The sequence below is a fragment of the Trifolium pratense genome, linkage group LG6, assembly GCF_020283565.1.
Source record: "Trifolium pratense cultivar HEN17-A07 linkage group LG6, ARS_RC_1.1, whole genome shotgun sequence".
NCBI classification, from domain to species: Eukaryota; Viridiplantae; Streptophyta; class Magnoliopsida; order Fabales; family Fabaceae; genus Trifolium; species Trifolium pratense.
The window spans coordinates 36945501-36963611 of record NC_060064.1 but is presented as its reverse complement, the minus strand read 5'-3'; the positions used below and the strand labels follow the sequence as shown (position 1 = coordinate 36963611).

General features: G+C 32.8%; 2 protein-coding genes across 3 annotated transcripts; both read left to right on the top strand.

Moving 5' to 3' along the window:
* The first annotated feature begins 4852 nt into the window (after positions 1-4852).
* LOC123889299 (heat shock cognate 70 kDa protein 2-like) lies at positions 4853-17497 on the top strand. Of its 2 annotated transcripts, XM_045938577.1 has the most exons (3): positions 4853-4950; positions 15039-15233; positions 15612-17497. In XM_045938577.1, the coding sequence occupies exons 1-3, from the start codon at positions 4932-4934 to the stop codon at positions 17345-17347; spliced, it is 1950 nt and encodes a 649-aa protein (XP_045794533.1). In that variant the 5' UTR covers positions 4853-4931; the 3' UTR covers positions 17348-17497. The 2 variants fall into 2 exon arrangements, with proteins under 2 accessions (XP_045794533.1, XP_045794532.1); XM_045938576.1 differs by lacking the exon at positions 4853-4950 and having other exon boundaries at positions 14731-15233.
* Positions 4932-7859, top strand: LOC123889300 (heat shock 70 kDa protein 3). The gene is made up of 2 exons (XM_045938578.1): positions 4932-5145; positions 5929-7859. The coding sequence occupies exons 1-2, from the start codon at positions 4932-4934 to the stop codon at positions 7659-7661; spliced, it is 1947 nt and encodes a 648-aa protein (XP_045794534.1). The 3' UTR covers positions 7662-7859.
* Positions 17498-18111: the final 614 nt, after the last annotated feature.

Sequence of the window (18111 nt, the reverse complement as noted above, 5' to 3'; positions counted from 1 at the left end):
CTTGGAAGTGTGAGTCACAATGTGTGGATGATCTCCAAAGTCCAAACTCTCCTATGACCCAACAGTAGTACCAGAGTCAATGTTTCTACAAAGAGTTAGATTGACTCTTGCGTCGAAAGTCTTCCCGATAATAGTGATCAGACAAACCTAGAAACCTTTCATATCCAACATATGTGTCATTGTTAGTGTACTGTCCCTGCATATGTATCCACGTCTGTATCCATTCTATACGGTAATTTGGTAGATCACTGTTGTTTGGCTCTGTCGTAGGGGAAAGGAAATACTGCAAAGGAGGAAAATTGGAAAGGGTCAGATAGAAAAGAAATTCAAATTGAATTTACTATGATTGAAAAGTTTGATTGAAATTAATGACACACTCAATGCAGAGTATGATGCATGATTTAGACTAACAAATTCATGTGGATCGGCTAAAATAGTGTCATATGATATGATATGGTGACAGATATATTTTTCATTCCTAAGATCTTTATATGTCCTGAAAATGAATTAATTAATACCAAGAACATCACTGAATTAGTAATGGTTGATAGAGTTCCCTCTAACCCAGGGTACTGGGTTCCTCACAACTCCACCAGAAAGAATTGTAAGAAAAGTATAGATAACCATTATATAAAATAAATATGTGACAACAACCAAATTAAAAATGACTCATTAAAATATTAAATGACGCGTAATTTAATTACTAGACTGTACATTTTAAATGTAAAAAAGTGAAGAATTTTAAATTCAAATTTAAGCCTCCTGCATATCAAACATCATTACACTTAGAGCTGTAAAAAGGGCCTTAAGGGGTCAGCCCTTTAAGGGGCGGACCCACTTATTCCTGATTATTAATTTTATTTAAATTTTAAACAATTTTTCTAGTGTCGTGAACTTGTTCTCTTTTTCTTCAATCAGCACTGTCCACGATCGGCACCCTAAAAAAACTGTGTTTAAAATTTAAATAAAATTAATAATTAGGAATAAGTGGGTCCGCCCCTTAAAAGGCCGGCCCCTTAAGGCCCTTTTTACAGCTCTAATTACAGTTACCAACACGTATCGAATAGTTTTATTGAACTAAAGAAAACGTGTTAGATAATTATTTGATGCAACATTACACATGAATCATAAAAGATGCACATGCACCTAGAAGGCTACAGCAGCCGAATTAGTTTAAAACATACCAGAGGCAATGATGAGTGGGTTCTAGGAAGGACTAGCACTTGTAAAAATGGTGCAGATATAGTAGCCCTTTTCATTATGGATAGTTTCACTAGGTTACACAAAGTGTACCAACACTCAAAATAGTGTGCACCATAAGTTGTAGGTTTAAATGTAACAACGTGGTTGTGTGATATTGGAAAAAAAGACATTGGAAAAAAAAAAACTCATGTTCCATGTTGAAAAGCAATCTGTCAAAAAAAAAAATTATTGAGTAATATTTTTCAATTAGGAGTGACAATTTGATCCATTATCCATCTAATTTATCTACCAATAAACCCATCAAATATATCCAATTCACTGTATACAAATCGATTTTGTAAAAATTTGGAGCTGATATTCCACAAAAAAAACTTTGGTAAAACAAAGTGTTCCTTTGAAGTATCTCTGAATATCCTATACTATAATTCAAATATTGTTCTTAAGTTGGTTTGAGTGGAATACATTGTGCCGGCTCAACTTTAAGAACCATTATATTTTTTTCTCTAATACTAAAAAAAAAAAATACAAGAACACAAAATAGATCCCACCTACTAGAATTTAATCTCTTGTATTCACTCTCTCACTCACATGGATGTTGTAAAAAATAATTTTATATTATTAAAAATTGTATGTCAAAACCAATCGTTATTTGATTCAATGGTGATTTGCGCTAAACTTGATAGGAAGGAGTACAGTTTGATCTCCCGCAACTGCGATCTAGAGGGAGCTGGAACAATTTGATGTCAGAACTCCGAACCAAATTAAACTGGTGGTGAAAGTCAAAAAAAATTGTATGTTAAATGTCTTAGAATGACAATCGTTTTTCACCATCAAATTGAATTCCCTAATTCATTGTTTAGATGTATTCAATACATCCGTAATCGTTAGATTAGGATGAAATAATTCATATTTCAATATAAATTCCAATTTTAAAAAAATCAACAAATTTTCTATTTCAAGAAAAAAAATTAAAAATCAACAAATTTAAACTTAAAATATAAATCGTCTGATTTTAATCTATAGACTATTGTTATATATCTTGCCTTCGTTGAAAAATGACGTACAACATAAAATTGTGGTCATCTCCACCTCCATAGTACTAATGTGTTCCAAGTTCCAACACATAAAATAATTTATGTTCTCTCTAGCAAAATAAAAAATAAAAAATAAGTTCTTAAATTTGAAGAACTTTAATCTCTTAAATTTGAAGAACATAAGAACATAGCATATCGGAGGAGATGCTCTCAGCAATGGCAACATACATATCACTTTTGTGATGTATTCTTCCATAGGCACACACTCACAAATTAAAATAATTAAAAAAAATAAAATAGTCACATTAAATAATATTATTTTAATCCTTTTCTAATTAATTTTTTTTCTTATGTGAATGTGTCCAAGAATAATTTGTTTAGACTTATAATATCTATACAAATATTTCTCCACTTTTGTATATAGCGACCGTATAGGGATGTAATACAAATTATAATTAAGAATAAACAAAAAAAGGAGTTATATTTATCCACACCCCCTTGTTTTTTTTTTTTTTACAATGTTGGCAATGACGATCAAACCTAAGATCTCATACATACTATCTAAATTTCTCACCACTACACCTCCTTATTACTAATATCATGCTTAGCAAGAAAGTGGTCCAATTGATTCCCATCTCTTTTTGTATGACAAGAACCGAAACAACTAAAATTTGATGTGAAAAACTCTCTTCCCCCTCCTCACATATCTTTTCTCTTCCAAGAAATTTCATTTTTGTCATTGCGAAAAACTTTGAAAGGTGTTTTCTGAAGTTTTCCTAGATCAAGTATTATTTTTAATGGTAAAAATATTTCAAAAAATATGTTCACAAGTTTTTACGTAACGACAAAAGTGAAATATCAGGGGGAGAAAAGATGTATGTATAGGGGGGAAGAATTTTTCATTTGATATTTTGGACCAAAATGTTCTTGATTGTCAAGCCCACATACCTTCCAAAAAAAACTTTTTATTCAAAAGTAAAAAAAGAATAAGAGCTTGATAGTCACTAACCTATCTAATTCCAACACATAAGACTTCATGCCGGATTTGAAGATTAAATCATTAAATTAATGTTTCACTTTGTGAACGATTATAAATAGGTCTCTCTCTCTCTCTCTCTCTCTCTCTTTGCGTCAAAAAAAAAAATAAATAGGTCTCTAAAAATATGATTATTTTAAGAATATCTACAATTATATAAAACTATTAAAGTTTATTTTAGTATCTAATTACTTACTATCAATTAAGTTTCTATATTTTTGAAAGATGTCTTTTTCTTTTTTTCAATTAAAATACACCTTTCAAATGTGAAACCCTTTCAAATGTCATGGTCACCCCCTGAAAATCTCATTTTACCTCTCTCGCCACTTAGAAAGGCAGTGTGTAAATAGCAAAAATGGGGGGGGGGGGGGGGAAGAGTCCGCTTTCTAGCATGCGAACTCTTTTTTTCATGGATTTGAGCTAAAAATTTGACACCCGCTATTAGAGTGCGAAAAAGTGCTTGCATCCTAGAAAGCGGGAGAGTTGGTTTGGTAATTTTATGGGGTGACCGAGTATATTCAGGGAGTGCGAAAAATTCAAATCTAGTCAAATTTGCACCGTAGCCAAGTTTAAAATGATTTGTATTTCAACCTCGCGATAATAACTATATGGATAAATTGACGATCTATCCAAAAGGAGTCGTGTCCATGCGATTTTCCTCTCTCACATAGAGCCAACCTTACTCAATGTGTTGTCCTTGGTATTCTTACTTTCTTTTTTCTTTTTAATAATTCAAGTGGTACTAAAGACCATTCTACAACTATTTACAACAGGTTTCTTTTTTTTTTTTTATAACAAAGAGGGCTATTGGCCAACTATTTATAACAGGTTTCAAACTGAGCACTTTGATACTATAAGACTAAATTTGTTTTTATGATAACTATAAGTTTTTTTTTTTTTTTTTGATAGTGATGATAACTATAAGTTTTTACCAACACATCAAGTGTATAGTTTTGTTGTTTTAGGTAATGCACAACGTATATAAACAAGATCTTTAAAATCAAGCCAAAAACTAGTCAAAATATGTTCCATGAGTGTAACTCTATTTTATTTTATTTTTGAATAAAAAAATTTCAATTAAGGAACACAAAAGCTTTACTTGATAGCTACCAGAAAATATTTGCTTCAAAAAAAAAACTACCAAAAAATATTTGCTTCAAAAAAATAACTACCAGAAAATATTAGTATAGGAGTCAAAATTTCAAACTCCGATATCTCATCTCACAAAATTTAAAATATTTATAATTTTAATCAGTAACTTAACTACTTAAGAAAAAAATATTTAAAAAAAAAAAAAAAACTTTGGAGCAAAAAAGAAAAAAAAGGAAAAAATCCAGCCAATAAAATTGGAGAAATAGGAGGCGAGGAAAGAAACAAAATTTGATGACAGAAACTCCATTGGTTCTAAAGTTAGTCTCAGGCCCACTAAAAGGCCCAAGATGCTGAAAATCGATTGGCTCCAGCTGTGTAAACAAACTGAACATTCTAGAAACTCGTAAACTTAAAACCCTAACTATATAAGCTAACTTAACTACTTCAATTTTATTCTACTTTTACTCACTCTTGAAATCGCAGTGTTATTATAACTGCGATTTTCATTCTCTTCCTCTCAGATCTTTCTCTCTTTTTTCGCAACGAACCAAAAAGAGTGAAATTCAATGGCCGGAAAAGGAGAAGGACCAGCTATCGGAATCGATCTCGGAACCACCTACTCTTGTGTCGGTGTATGGCAACATGACCGTGTTGAAATCATCGCTAACGATCAAGGTAACAGAACCACGCCGTCGTATGTCGCTTTTACTGACTCTGAGCGTCTCATCGGTGATGCTGCAAAGAATCAAGTCGCCATGAACCCTATCAACACCGTGTTCGGTTAGTTATTCTACTCTTTGCTAGATCTATTCTATAGATTATTTTCACTATGTATATAATATTGTGCGTGTTTCAACTATATGTTTGAATGTATGTATGTTATATGCTGCATATGATGAGCCAGAATAATAGATCGGTAGTGTTAAACATGATTTGGTTCAATAAATTGTGTAATGTGATACATGAGATGAGATGTTATCATATAAAGTTGTAATGATTCTATAATATTCTTTATGGCCTTGATTATGTTTAGGGATGTAATTATGCTGCAATCATGCTTGGTTTATATTAATTAGATTAGATTGTTAATGTTGAACATGGGATGTTGAATTTGTGATATCATGATTCATTAATCAATCATGATGCATGTTTATGAATTGTCACAGTTATTTGTAATATAGTGCTTTCTTTCAATGATATATATAGATGTATGTTTTATGCTGCATATGATGAACATGATTTATCTCATTATAATAATAAATATGCAATGTCGATCATGATTTGGTAAGATGGACGGTTTTTTAATTTTGATGCTCATGGTGTGTCTTTTTGTGATGATATGATTCATTAAGATATGTATAGTCTCAATGATATGTTTGAATTTATGTTTAATAATGTGTATGAATTGTAATGTGATACCTGAGATGCTATGCTATAAATTGCGCTGATTCTGTAGGTATGTTTTATATGATGCAGCTGTGATGGGTTTATCTTAAATTATTTTGGTAATGAGTAACATTAGGTGTGGTATTTGTGATGCTAAGATGATTTTCTATTTTGCAGATGCTAAGAGGTTGATTGGTCGTAGATTCAGTGATGCCTCTGTTCAGAGTGATATGAAATTGTGGCCTTTTAAGATTATTTCTGGTCCTGCTGAGAAGCCAATGATTGGTGTTAACTACAAGGGTGAAGATAAGCAATTTGCAGCTGAAGAGATCTCTTCTATGGTACTTATGAAGATGCGTGAGATTGCTGAGGCTTACCTTGGATCTGCAATTAAGAATGCTGTTGTCACTGTCCCAGCTTACTTTAATGATTCTCAGCGTCAAGCTACTAAGGATGCTGGGGTTATTGCTGGTCTTAATGTCATGCGAATCATCAATGAGCCCACTGCTGCAGCCATTGCTTATGGTCTTGACAAGAAGGCAACCAGCGTTGGAGAGAAGAATGTCTTGATTTTTGATCTTGGAGGTGGTACTTTTGATGTTTCTTTGCTTACTATTGAAGAGGGTATCTTTGAGGTGAAAGCCACCGCCGGAGACACCCATCTTGGAGGTGAGGATTTCGATAACAGAATGGTGAACCACTTTGTTCAAGAATTTAAGAGAAAGAACAAGAAGGATATCAGTGGCAACCCAAGAGCACTCAGAAGGTTGAGAACTGCATGCGAGAGGGCGAAAAGAACTCTTTCATCTACTGCCCAGACCACCATTGAAATTGATTCTCTATTTGAGGGTATTGATTTCTACTCCCCCATTACTCGTGCGAGATTTGAAGAGCTCAACATGGATCTCTTTAGGAAATGTATGGAACCAGTTGAGAAGTGTTTGAGAGATGCTAAGATGGACAAGAAAAGTGTCCATGATGTTGTCCTTGTCGGCGGATCCACCAGAATTCCAAAGGTTCAACAACTTCTTCAGGATTTCTTTAATGGAAAAGAGCTATGCAAGAGCATTAATCCCGATGAGGCTGTTGCATACGGTGCTGCTGTTCAGGCTGCTATCTTGAGTGGTGAGGGCAATGAGAAGGTTCAGGATCTTCTCCTTTTGGATGTTACCCCTCTATCTCTTGGTTTGGAGACTGCTGGAGGTGTTATGACTGTTCTGATCCAAAGGAATACCACCATTCCAACAAAGAAGGAACAGGTTTTCTCAACCTATTCCGACAACCAGCCTGGTGTGTTGATCCAGGTCTTTGAAGGAGAGAGGACTAGAACTAGAGATAACAATTTGTTGGGCAAGTTTGAACTTTCCGGTATTCCTCCTGCTCCAAGGGGTGTTCCACAGATCACTGTTTGCTTTGACATTGATGCCAATGGTATCTTGAATGTCTCTGCTGAAGACAAGACTACCGGACAGAAGAATAAGATTACCATCACCAATGACAAGGGTAGGTTGTCAAAGGAAGATATTGAGAAGATGGTTCAAGAGGCCGAGAAGTACAAGTCAGAGGATGAAGAGCATAAAAAGAAGGTGGAGGCCAAGAATGCATTGGAAAACTATGCATACAACATGAGGAACACCATTAAGGATGATAAAATTGCTGGCAAACTTGATTCGGATGACAAGAAGAAGATTGAGGACACCATTGAGGCTGCTATCCAGTGGCTAGATGCTAATCAACTTGCAGAGGCCGATGAGTTTGAGGACAAGATGAAAGAATTGGAAGGTGTCTGCAACCCTATCATTGCCAAGATGTACCAAGGTGGTGCTGGTCCTGACATGGGTGCTGCAGCTGATGATGATGCTCCTACCGGTGCAGGTGGTGCTGGTCCTAAGATTGAGGAAGTCGACTAAGTGTAGTTGCTCTCTGATTTATATTTGCTGGTTATATTCGATTTGATCCATTTGTCGTTTATTCAGCTGTTTTGTTTTAGCTGGAATTTTTAGCTATTTAGCCTATTTTGTTATGTTGTACCAATGATTATGTGATATTGTTTTTCCTCTTGGACAGAGGCAATTTTTTGCATTCTATAATATACTTTTTGCCTCTCAGTTTTCTCTCTCTTGTGATATAATATGTGATTCTATTTGTAGCCCAATCGAATGCACAAAACAGCTCATTTTGTAGCCGGGCAGTTCTGGTTTTTATTGTGCTTTTTAATGCAAAAGTTTGGCTCCTGTTGTGGATAGAGATAGATACCTGGCTTGAGTTTTAAAACCAACAGCAGTTGAGTTGTCTGAGGCAGAGATGGCCTCTATATTGCAATTTAATCTCTCAGATGTATTCTCAGAGCATAATTGGTCGAACTTCCTTGCCTGAAAGCAAGACAATGTGCAAATTGTGTTTTTGTTAACTGAAATGAATGCGTCAAAAAAATAAATTTAGAGAATCTAAATCCTATGCATTTGTGTTAATTTGACAATAAGTTATTCGATAAGGAGTTTTGGGATCTTATAAATGATGTAACGATCGTGGTTGACCGATTTCACAATAATGTGGGACTCTCTAAGCGTCTGTTTGGTTCAAAGTAGATGGAGGAGAGGGGAATGAGGAATTTTAATGAGGGGAGGGAAAGGGAGGGGAGGGGTCTTAATTACTCCCTCCGGTCCTTTTTATAAGAAACACTTTGGAATTTTTATTTGGTCCTTTTTATAAGAAACACTTTGACACAATTCCATTTGTACCCTTATTAAATACAATCAAATAATTCATTATAATGCTAGTGCATTAATTAGAGAAGTCTATTTCCCATACTAGTCAAAGGTTAGTTTTGGAATATAACATAAAATGATAGAATCATTAATGAGAAAATTTACCTTCCTTGGTCTGTATGATTTTGTCAAAGTGTTTCTTATAATAAGGACCGGAGGGAGTATTTATGTGTTTGGTTCAAAATAAGGGAGGGGAGGGGTCTTAATAAGGGAGGGGGAGAGGGGAGGGAAGGATTTGGACTATATATTTGTTTGGTTCAGAGGGGGAGGGGAGGGATTTTAAAATTATTTTACTTTTTTATCATTTGTAATCTTAACATAGTCTCATAATTTTAAAACTATAGTTCATATAGTAAAAAAAATTTATACTTCATAAATAACTTTGTTAAGAAAAATAAAAAATAAATTTAAAAAATTACGTAAAAAAAAAAACAAACAACATGCTTGTAATACGTAACAAGAATATATTTGAAAACAAAAGAAAAGATGTTTATGTAACATATAAAAAAAACTTACGTAAAAAATAAATGGATATAAGAAATTAGCACAAAAGTTTTTATACAAGGTAAGAAAAAATACTGAGTAAATTTTTTACGCAGGAAAAAAATAATTCTGAGTATATTAACAAAAAGATTTGAAAAAAAAAGTTAGAACATACAAAATAGGATAGTTTTCGTATTTTAAAATAATTATGAGGATAATTATGTTAATATAATTAAAATCATAATAACAAATATTCTCTCCCCTCCAAATCCTCCCAATTTGGGGGGAAGCAAAAATTGGGTTTTGGAGGGATTTTGCTCACCTCATCTCACCTCCCCTCCTCTCCTAAAAATTGAACCAAACACAATTAATTTAAAATATCCCCTCACGGCCTCACCTCCCCTCCCCTCCAAAACCCCCAAACCAAACATACCCTTGTTTGGTTCAAATGAAGGGAGGGGGGAGGGATTTTTATGAAGGGGAGGGGAGGAGAGGGGAGGGGAGGGAAATTTTTATAATAAGATGCATATTTGGTTCATAAGATGGGAGGGGAGGGGAGGTAGGAGATTTTAATTAAATATATGTTTGGTTCACAAGGGAATGAAAGAGGTTTTATTATTCATTTACATTTTTATCCCTATGATCTTGTTTGATATGTATTTAGTTTTTTTTTTTTATTTCAACCAGATTTGTATTTAGTTAATATATCTATAATCTTACAACTTTAAAAATAAATATAAATATATCTATAATCTTACGACCACACATAATGCATATAAATAAAAATACACAATTTTTCGATGATAATCCATTTAATCCAATATAATATTTATAAAATTAAATTCTATACAAATGTACCTAATAATAATTTACTTATAAAAAAAATGTATCTAATAAAATATAAATAGATATAATAAAATAGTAACAGACCATAGAGTAAAAAAATTTAGAGAAATAGAAGCAAATTAATTATAGAATATGTAAAGAATATAAACGGAATTAAATTGGCCTGAAAAAAAAAAAAAACTTTCAGTAGTAGTAAACATATACGTAGTGCTGCGTAAGTTATAAAACAAGGGTCTTGCTAACGAGTGCCTCCGGGGCACTCTTTAAGCATTCTATTTAAAGAAACTTTTTATTCAAAAAGTTAAACACTACAATTTCCAATGCGTTGACTTTACGCATTCCGATAAAAATTCTATAAAAAGTTTACTATTTATGGGTTTAAAGAGTGTCCCGGAGACACTATTTAGCATTTGCCATAAAACAAATACTATATTAAACAAAATGGTTTTTTAAAAAAATATAGCATACGTGATAATAAAATACCGTAACAAAAACTTGAAAAAAAAAAATTGAAAGTTAGAACCGTAAGAAATATGCAGACAAGTGATGAAAAATTGCACGTTAGAACTGTAAGAAATAATTTGTGATTGCAATGATAATTTTGGCATTTAAAAATAATTATGAGGATAATTATGTCAATGTAATTAAAATTACAATAACACATCTCACCTCACCTCCCCTCCCCTCCAAATCCCCCCAATTTGGTGGAAGCAAAAATTGAGTTTATGAGGGATTTTGCTCCCCTCCCCTTCCCTCCTAAAAATTGAACCAAACACAAAAAATTTAAAATATTCCCTCCTCTCACCTCCCCTCCCCTCAAAAACCCCCGAACCAAACACACCCTAAGAGTTTATTATCCTACTTTTTAACTCTAATTCTGAAGGTTAAGTCTCCACATCCTTTCAAAAAAAAAAAGTCTCCACATTCTTTGAGAGATTTCTGGTAAATTCAAATTGTATAATTATTAACATGCACTCTAGATGTTTGATAAAATGTCTATGTACTTAATAGTAATTAACTTTGTTTTGTCAATTGTATGAATATAATCTTATGTTACTATTTTTCCTTTGAATGACTGTTTATATTTATATGATTGATTTTCTAATATTTGTTGAATGTCTACTCTTTGTGTCGTTTTTTAGAAGAATAAGGTGAGACTTATTAAAGGTATATGTAAAGGAGGGAAATTAGTGTTTGAAGTAATGAAGGTTATGCATTCCTTTATGTAAGTTTCTTTCCATCTTTTCATGGTCTGATGAGAAATATTGCAGGTTGTCTTAGATTGAAACTTAACATTTTCTTCTTTGGCAATAGGTGGTAGCATTAAAATTTTTATGCTGAGGCTTTAAACAAAACAAAACATTGGCTAAGGAATAATTGAGAATGAAAAATTGCTCTTTTCAAGTGGTATGTATCAATAAATCCTTATTTGGTTCCTTTCCATATCAATTATCTACTATGGTTCCATGATTAAAAGTAGATTTTAAAAAAGTATATGATTCGTAGGGTTGGAGATTCTTGAATTACATGCTTGATAAATTTGAATTTAGTTAAAAGTAAAAAATCGTAGATGTTAGACGATTGTGTTTTTTTTGAAGATAAAGTCGGTATTAGCAAATAGAATTCAAACAGAGGAATATCTATCATGCTAAGTGGATTATCAATAAAGGATGTTGTTAGGAATGGAAGATCTATTGGGATATGAGAATATAATTGCTTATCTTTCTAAAATTGGTTTTACATCGTGACCCATAACACTTAAAATACAATGTTTTTTTGTTTAGAGACCTTTTGGATGTCAACTAAGTTAATTTGAATCTTACTTAATAAATAATATTTGGCTTAATTGTACTTAGGGTGAGAATAGGTTAGATCGATCTTCGTATGACTACAATCTAAAAACTCCACTTACACCCTTCAAAAGAATTAACTTATCCTCAAAAACACCCCGATTTCGCATTTCCTGCAAGTTCAGTCTAAGTATATGAGAATATTTTCTTCACAATAATACTTAAAAAGTTCAATATGATCTTTTGTCACTCTCATTATAAATATTTTTTATACTGACAACATTAGAAACTTTGAATTTAATTATAATAACTACGTCAAAAATCACATATAAGTCACATATGATTGATTGATTGTGATTTGCGGCAATGTAAAACTTTTTACACTTGAGAGTGTGTGAAAATTAAACTCTTCACTTATTTGGTTTCTATATTACACGTGGGTTGTGGCATGTCTACAGAATATGTCAGTTCATCAAAGGTGATTGAATGTGGTTCAAAAGGAAGAACCATTTCGAGGTGTGTTATTCAAACACAAATTTTGAGACACAAAATTAATACAATTTTCTTTCCATCACAAGCACGCAAAATAAAGTATGCAAAAAATATTAAAAAAATCAAAAAAGTATATTTATTGTATTTTTTTCAAATAAATGTGTTTACATAACATTTTCCTTTAATTAATTATGAATTATGAAATGCAACTACCTCTATTTGAGAACTGTGAAAAGCTATCCTTTATGAACTTCAATACATTAGTTCTTTTTCTGCTACCACCAATTTGCACATTGTTTTGAGATTCCTCCGGTATAAGAGTTTGGTGCTTTCCAAGTGCTTCATAGTAAATCTTGTAGAATATTAGGAGGGTGTATTGGATTGAGATTTTATGAGACAATTTTGGCAAAAAAAGTCTTGATGATTTTATGAGATTTTGTTGGACTATATTGATTTTGTGAGATTTTAAAGACTTTTTTACAAAGACTTTTTTACAATCAAGATTTTTAACACATGATTTGAATGGATTTTGAGAGATTTTTTCAAAAGACTTTTTTACAATCAAGATTTCATAACACTTTATATATTAGGAAACTTTTGTATATTAGGAAAATTTTAAAAGAATCAATAAATTTTAATAAAAGAAATTATATTTTTTTGGGAATCCAAAGATTTTAAAAAAAACCTTACATTTTTGTTACATATATGTTTCTTTTTTTTTTTGTACATTTTTACGTATATGTTTCTAATCACCAATAAAAAGGTTATCACTACCACTACCATTGATGGAAAATAGAAGCAAATGAATGGGTGACGAAAAAACTTTGTTTGCCGTTGTAATTAATCAAAACTTTGTAAAAAAGATGTAGAATTTGTTAAAATATTTTTTTGCAAAAAAACATATTTGATAGGTAAAGAAGAAGAAGAAGAAGAAGAAGAAGAAGAAGAAGAAGAAGAAGAAGAAGAAAACCGGTATAATGATGATGAAAGTAAAAAGTGTTGAGGAGTTTGAAAAATTCTAAGGCTTTTGGGGAGATTGTTGAAAAAGTGAACAAAGAAAAGAAGAAAAAACCGGGTGCAGTGATGATGAACTGTGAAAGTAATAAAGAAGAAGAAGAAATTTTATACATATGAAAGTAAAAAGTCTTGGAGAGTTCAAAAAAGTCTCAAGGTTTTTGGTGAGATTGTTGAAAAAGTCTATCAAGTGTATTTTCAACTAAAAAGTCTCTCAAAATCCATTCCAAACAAGAATCCATCAAAATCGGTAGACTTTTGAATACCAATGGACATTTTAAAAGTATGAACAAATCTCAATTGAATACCAACGGATTGTGTTGCCCTGAAAAAAAAATCTTATTTGTCTTGATTGAATACCACAAGATTTATTTAACTTTTTTAAAAGTCTTGATTGAATACCTCAAGATTTTTTTGTCATAAAAAAGTCTTTTAAAATCCCATGAAATCCCAATCCAATACACCCCCCTTAGTACTTTTATATTTTTAGTTTTGTCCTAAAACTTTGGTCCTTTTAAGAAATCAAAACACAATACTTTACCAATAATACCCTTATAAAAACCAAAGTATTTATTAAATGAATTTTCTCTTTCTTAATAAAGTAAGAGAAAAAATAACTTAACTTACCAATCAATCTTTATTATTTTTTAATACACGTACAAAACTTTAAAAACTTTAAAAGGACTAAAATTTTGGGACGGAGGGAGTAGCACATGGCTATAGTCTTATTTGTTGTTGAGGATAAGTTAGTTTTTTGTGAGACTTTTTAATTAAAAAAATACAGATACTATATATAATAAAGACTTTCTCAACTCTCAAAAAACTTTTTTGCCGTTGTCATTTTATTTTTACACAAGCAAACTTAGTTCTTTTCATTCATCTACATCTATATCAATACTATATACTAGTTAAAAGACCCGTGCATTCGCACGGATCTATCGACTTTTATCCGATATTTAAAAATTTGTTATATAATATTGTTAAAATATAAGTGAAACCATTGTGTTATTTCTTGTAAAACTTATTAAATGAATAAATTATCAATACATATATATTCAATTTTTTATGTATCAGTGACAAATAATTGTCCCCGGATATTCTTTATTAAAAAAATTAAAATTTTGATTAGTAATAGTTAGTGTAATTTAGTAAATTTGACAGTATTTAACTTTATTATATTTTTTTTTATAGTTAGTAGTAAATTTAGTAGTAGTAATATTGTTTATGTTTTTTTTTTATGGAAAATATTGTTTAGTTCATATATTATAATATGTTTTATTCCTATTTTTAAGCATGTTATCTTTTTATTGTATTTATCTTATATTATTTTTATATTTATTTTTTTAGTGAAATTTTAATGCGTTTAGATTGCTCTGATTTGTTCTGTTTATAATCTGTTTTATTTCTATTTTTAAGCATATCGTTTTTTTATAATTTTTATTGTATTTATCTTATATTCTTTCTATATTTTTTTTGTGAAATTACAATGAAAGAATATAAAACTTACAACGTGATTAAAAACAATAAGGATAATTTAGTAACTTTAACGTTGATCGATTTTAATATTCTTTCTATTGATTTTTTAGGCACTCATTGGTAGATCTAGTCAGAAACTCATTGGTTCTCAGATAATCAGGCCCACTAAGGGCCCAAAGTCGAAAACTAGATCGACAACCGCGGAATTTTCGTCCAATCAAATCCAAGGACTCGTAACAGAATATTCTAGAAGAAATAAAAACCCTAACTAGTAACTATATAAGCCAACTCAAGCTCCTTAATTCCTTCCTTTCACTTCAAATCACAGTCTCGCTGCTGTGATTTTTTCATCCGTTTCTCTCAGATCTTTCTCTTTTTCCACCGTAAAAGCAAAATCCAATGGCCGGAAAGGGAGAAGGACCAGCTATCGGAATCGATCTCGGAACCACCTACTCTTGTGTCGGTGTATGGCAACATGACCGTGTTGAAATCATCGCTAACGATCAAGGTAACAGAACCACGCCGTCGTATGTCGCCTTTACCGACTCCGAGCGTCTTATCGGTGATGCCGCTAAGAATCAAGTCGCCATGAACCCTATCAACACCGTTTTCGGTTAGTTATTCTAAATCATACTATTTAGTTCAGTTTATTATTCTATTTACTCGATCTAAGATCTGTTAATTAGTTTTCGTATATTGCTTCGATTAAATATTTATTTATATATGAAGTTGATTTAATTTTCAGTTAATTAGTTTAGAAATTAGAATTTGTCATATGTATTTATTGCTTCACTTGCGTGTACCTTGAATATGTTAATTTACCGTTAATGATGCGTCTTTTTGAGTTGATATGTGTAAATAGTCTTGTGTATTATTTGCAAGATTGATTAATAATTAGATTGGTAATTAGTAATACTAATATGAAAGATGTGTTGTGATTGAAAATTTGTTAGATATTAAGATTAATATGGTTATTTTGTTCCTATTACAGATGCTAAGAGGTTGATTGGTCGTAGATTTAGCGATGCTTCTGTTCAGAGTGACATGAAATTGTGGCCTTTTAAGATTATTTCTGGCCCTGCTGAGAAGCCACTGATTGGTGTTAACTACAAGGGTGAAGATAAGCAATTTGCTGCTGAAGAGATCTCATCTATGGTGCTTATGAAGATGCGTGAGATTGCTGAGGCATACCTTGGCTCTGCTATTAAGAACGCTGTTGTTACTGTCCCTGCTTACTTTAATGATTCTCAGCGTCAAGCTACTAAGGATGCTGGGGTTATTGCTGGTCTTAATGTTATGAGAATCATCAATGAGCCTACAGCTGCAGCCATTGCTTATGGTCTTGACAAGAAGGCAACCAGCGTTGGTGAGAAGAATGTTTTGATTTTTGATCTTGGAGGTGGTACTTTTGATGTTTCTTTGCTTACTATTGAAGAGGGTATCTTTGAGGTGAAAGCAACCGCCGGAGACACCCATCTTGGAGGTGAAGATTTTGATAACAGAATGGTGAACCACTTTGTTCAAGAGTTTAAGAGAAAGAACAAGAAGGATATTAGTGGCAACCCAAGGGCACTCAGAAGGTTGAGAACTGCATGTGAGAGGGCGAAAAGAACTCTTTCATCTACTGCCCAGACCACCATTGAAATTGATTCTCTATTTGAGGGTATTGATTTCTACTCCCCCATTACTCGTGCCAGATTTGAAGAGCTCAACATGGATCTCTTCAGGAAATGTATGGAACCAGTTGAGAAGTGTTTGAGAGATGCCAAGATGGACAAGAAAAGTGTCCATGATGTTGTCCTTGTCGGTGGATCCACCAGAATTCCAAAGGTTCAACAACTTCTTCAGGATTTCTTTAATGGAAAAGAGCTATGCAAGAGCATTAATCCCGATGAGGCTGTTGCGTATGGTGCTGCTGTTCAGGCTGCTATCCTTAGCGGCGAGGGCAATGAGAAGGTTCAGGATCTTCTCCTCTTGGATGTTACCCCTCTATCTCTTGGTTTGGAAACTGCTGGAGGTGTTATGACTGTTCTGATCCCAAGGAATACCACCATTCCAACAAAGAAGGAACAAGTTTTCTCAACCTATTCCGACAACCAGCCTGGTGTGTTGATCCAGGTCTTTGAAGGAGAGAGGACCAGGACTAGAGATAACAATTTGTTGGGCAAGTTTGAGCTTTCCGGTATTCCTCCTGCTCCCAGGGGTGTTCCCCAGATCACTGTTTGCTTTGACATTGATGCCAATGGTATCTTGAATGTCTCTGCTGAAGACAAGACTACCGGGCAGAAGAACAAGATTACCATCACCAATGACAAGGGTAGGCTGTCCAAGGAAGATATTGAGAAGATGGTTCAAGAGGCCGAGAAATACAAATCTGAAGATGAAGAGCATAAGAAGAAGGTCGAGGCCAAGAATGCTTTGGAAAACTATGCATACAACATGAGGAACACCATTAAGGATGACAAGATTGCTGGCAAACTTGATTCAGATGACAAGAAGAAGATCGAGGACACCATTGAGGCGGCTATCCAGTGGCTAGACGCCAACCAGCTTGCAGAGGCAGATGAGTTTGAGGACAAGATGAAGGAATTGGAAAGTGTCTGCAACCCTATCATTGCCAAGATGTACCAAGGCGGTGCTGGTCCTGACATGGGTTCTGCAGCAGATGATGATGATGTTCCTGCCGGTGCAGGTGGTGCTGGTCCCAAGATTGAGGAAGTGGACTAAATGTAGTTGCTCCTACGATTTATATTTGCAGGTTATATTTGATTTGTTTCAGTTGTTTATTTAACTGTTTGGTTTTAGCTGGATTTTGGAGCTATTTTGGCTATTTCATTATGTTTTACTGTTAAGGATTATGTTGTTTTTTGCATGTCATTGGATGGAGGTATTTTTTTACAGTTTTTAACATTCATTGTCGTTCTAGTTTTGTTCTGTATTGTGATAATATGATTCTATGATTGAATTTATATCTTTACCCCAATCGAGTGCTAGTTTTGTTCACAAAGCAATTTATTTCGGTATTTTTTTAAGCTGTGAGATCTCACACAATGTTCGTACTTTGGTTTAGTGTACTACGTGTTACTGACAATGTAACTGGGCTTTGATCTTTTTCAATTTTCAGTTAAAAGTCAAATTTTTTGGTTGATTGTACGATGAGATTTTGTAGATTTTCAAACAATCACACTAAATCAGTGTGCAAATATAACCAGTAAGTTTGAGTTGACACAACTACAAGTTTTTGATCCTATATCTCTTGGATATAGTCCTTTATATGAAAAGTTCAGACCAATATCGTAATTAAATGAGAAATTAGATTTTGTCAAATTTCCTTGTTCAAAATTATCAACATCAATGTCATTGTTTTTCTTGATTCAGTTTTCTCTCTCAAATCCTCGATCTCCATTCTTTCCTTGTACTTACTGTTTGTCTTTTCCTCTATTTTCCTTGAAATTTTGCATATGGACAATCATCCTATTTTTAACTAGAGA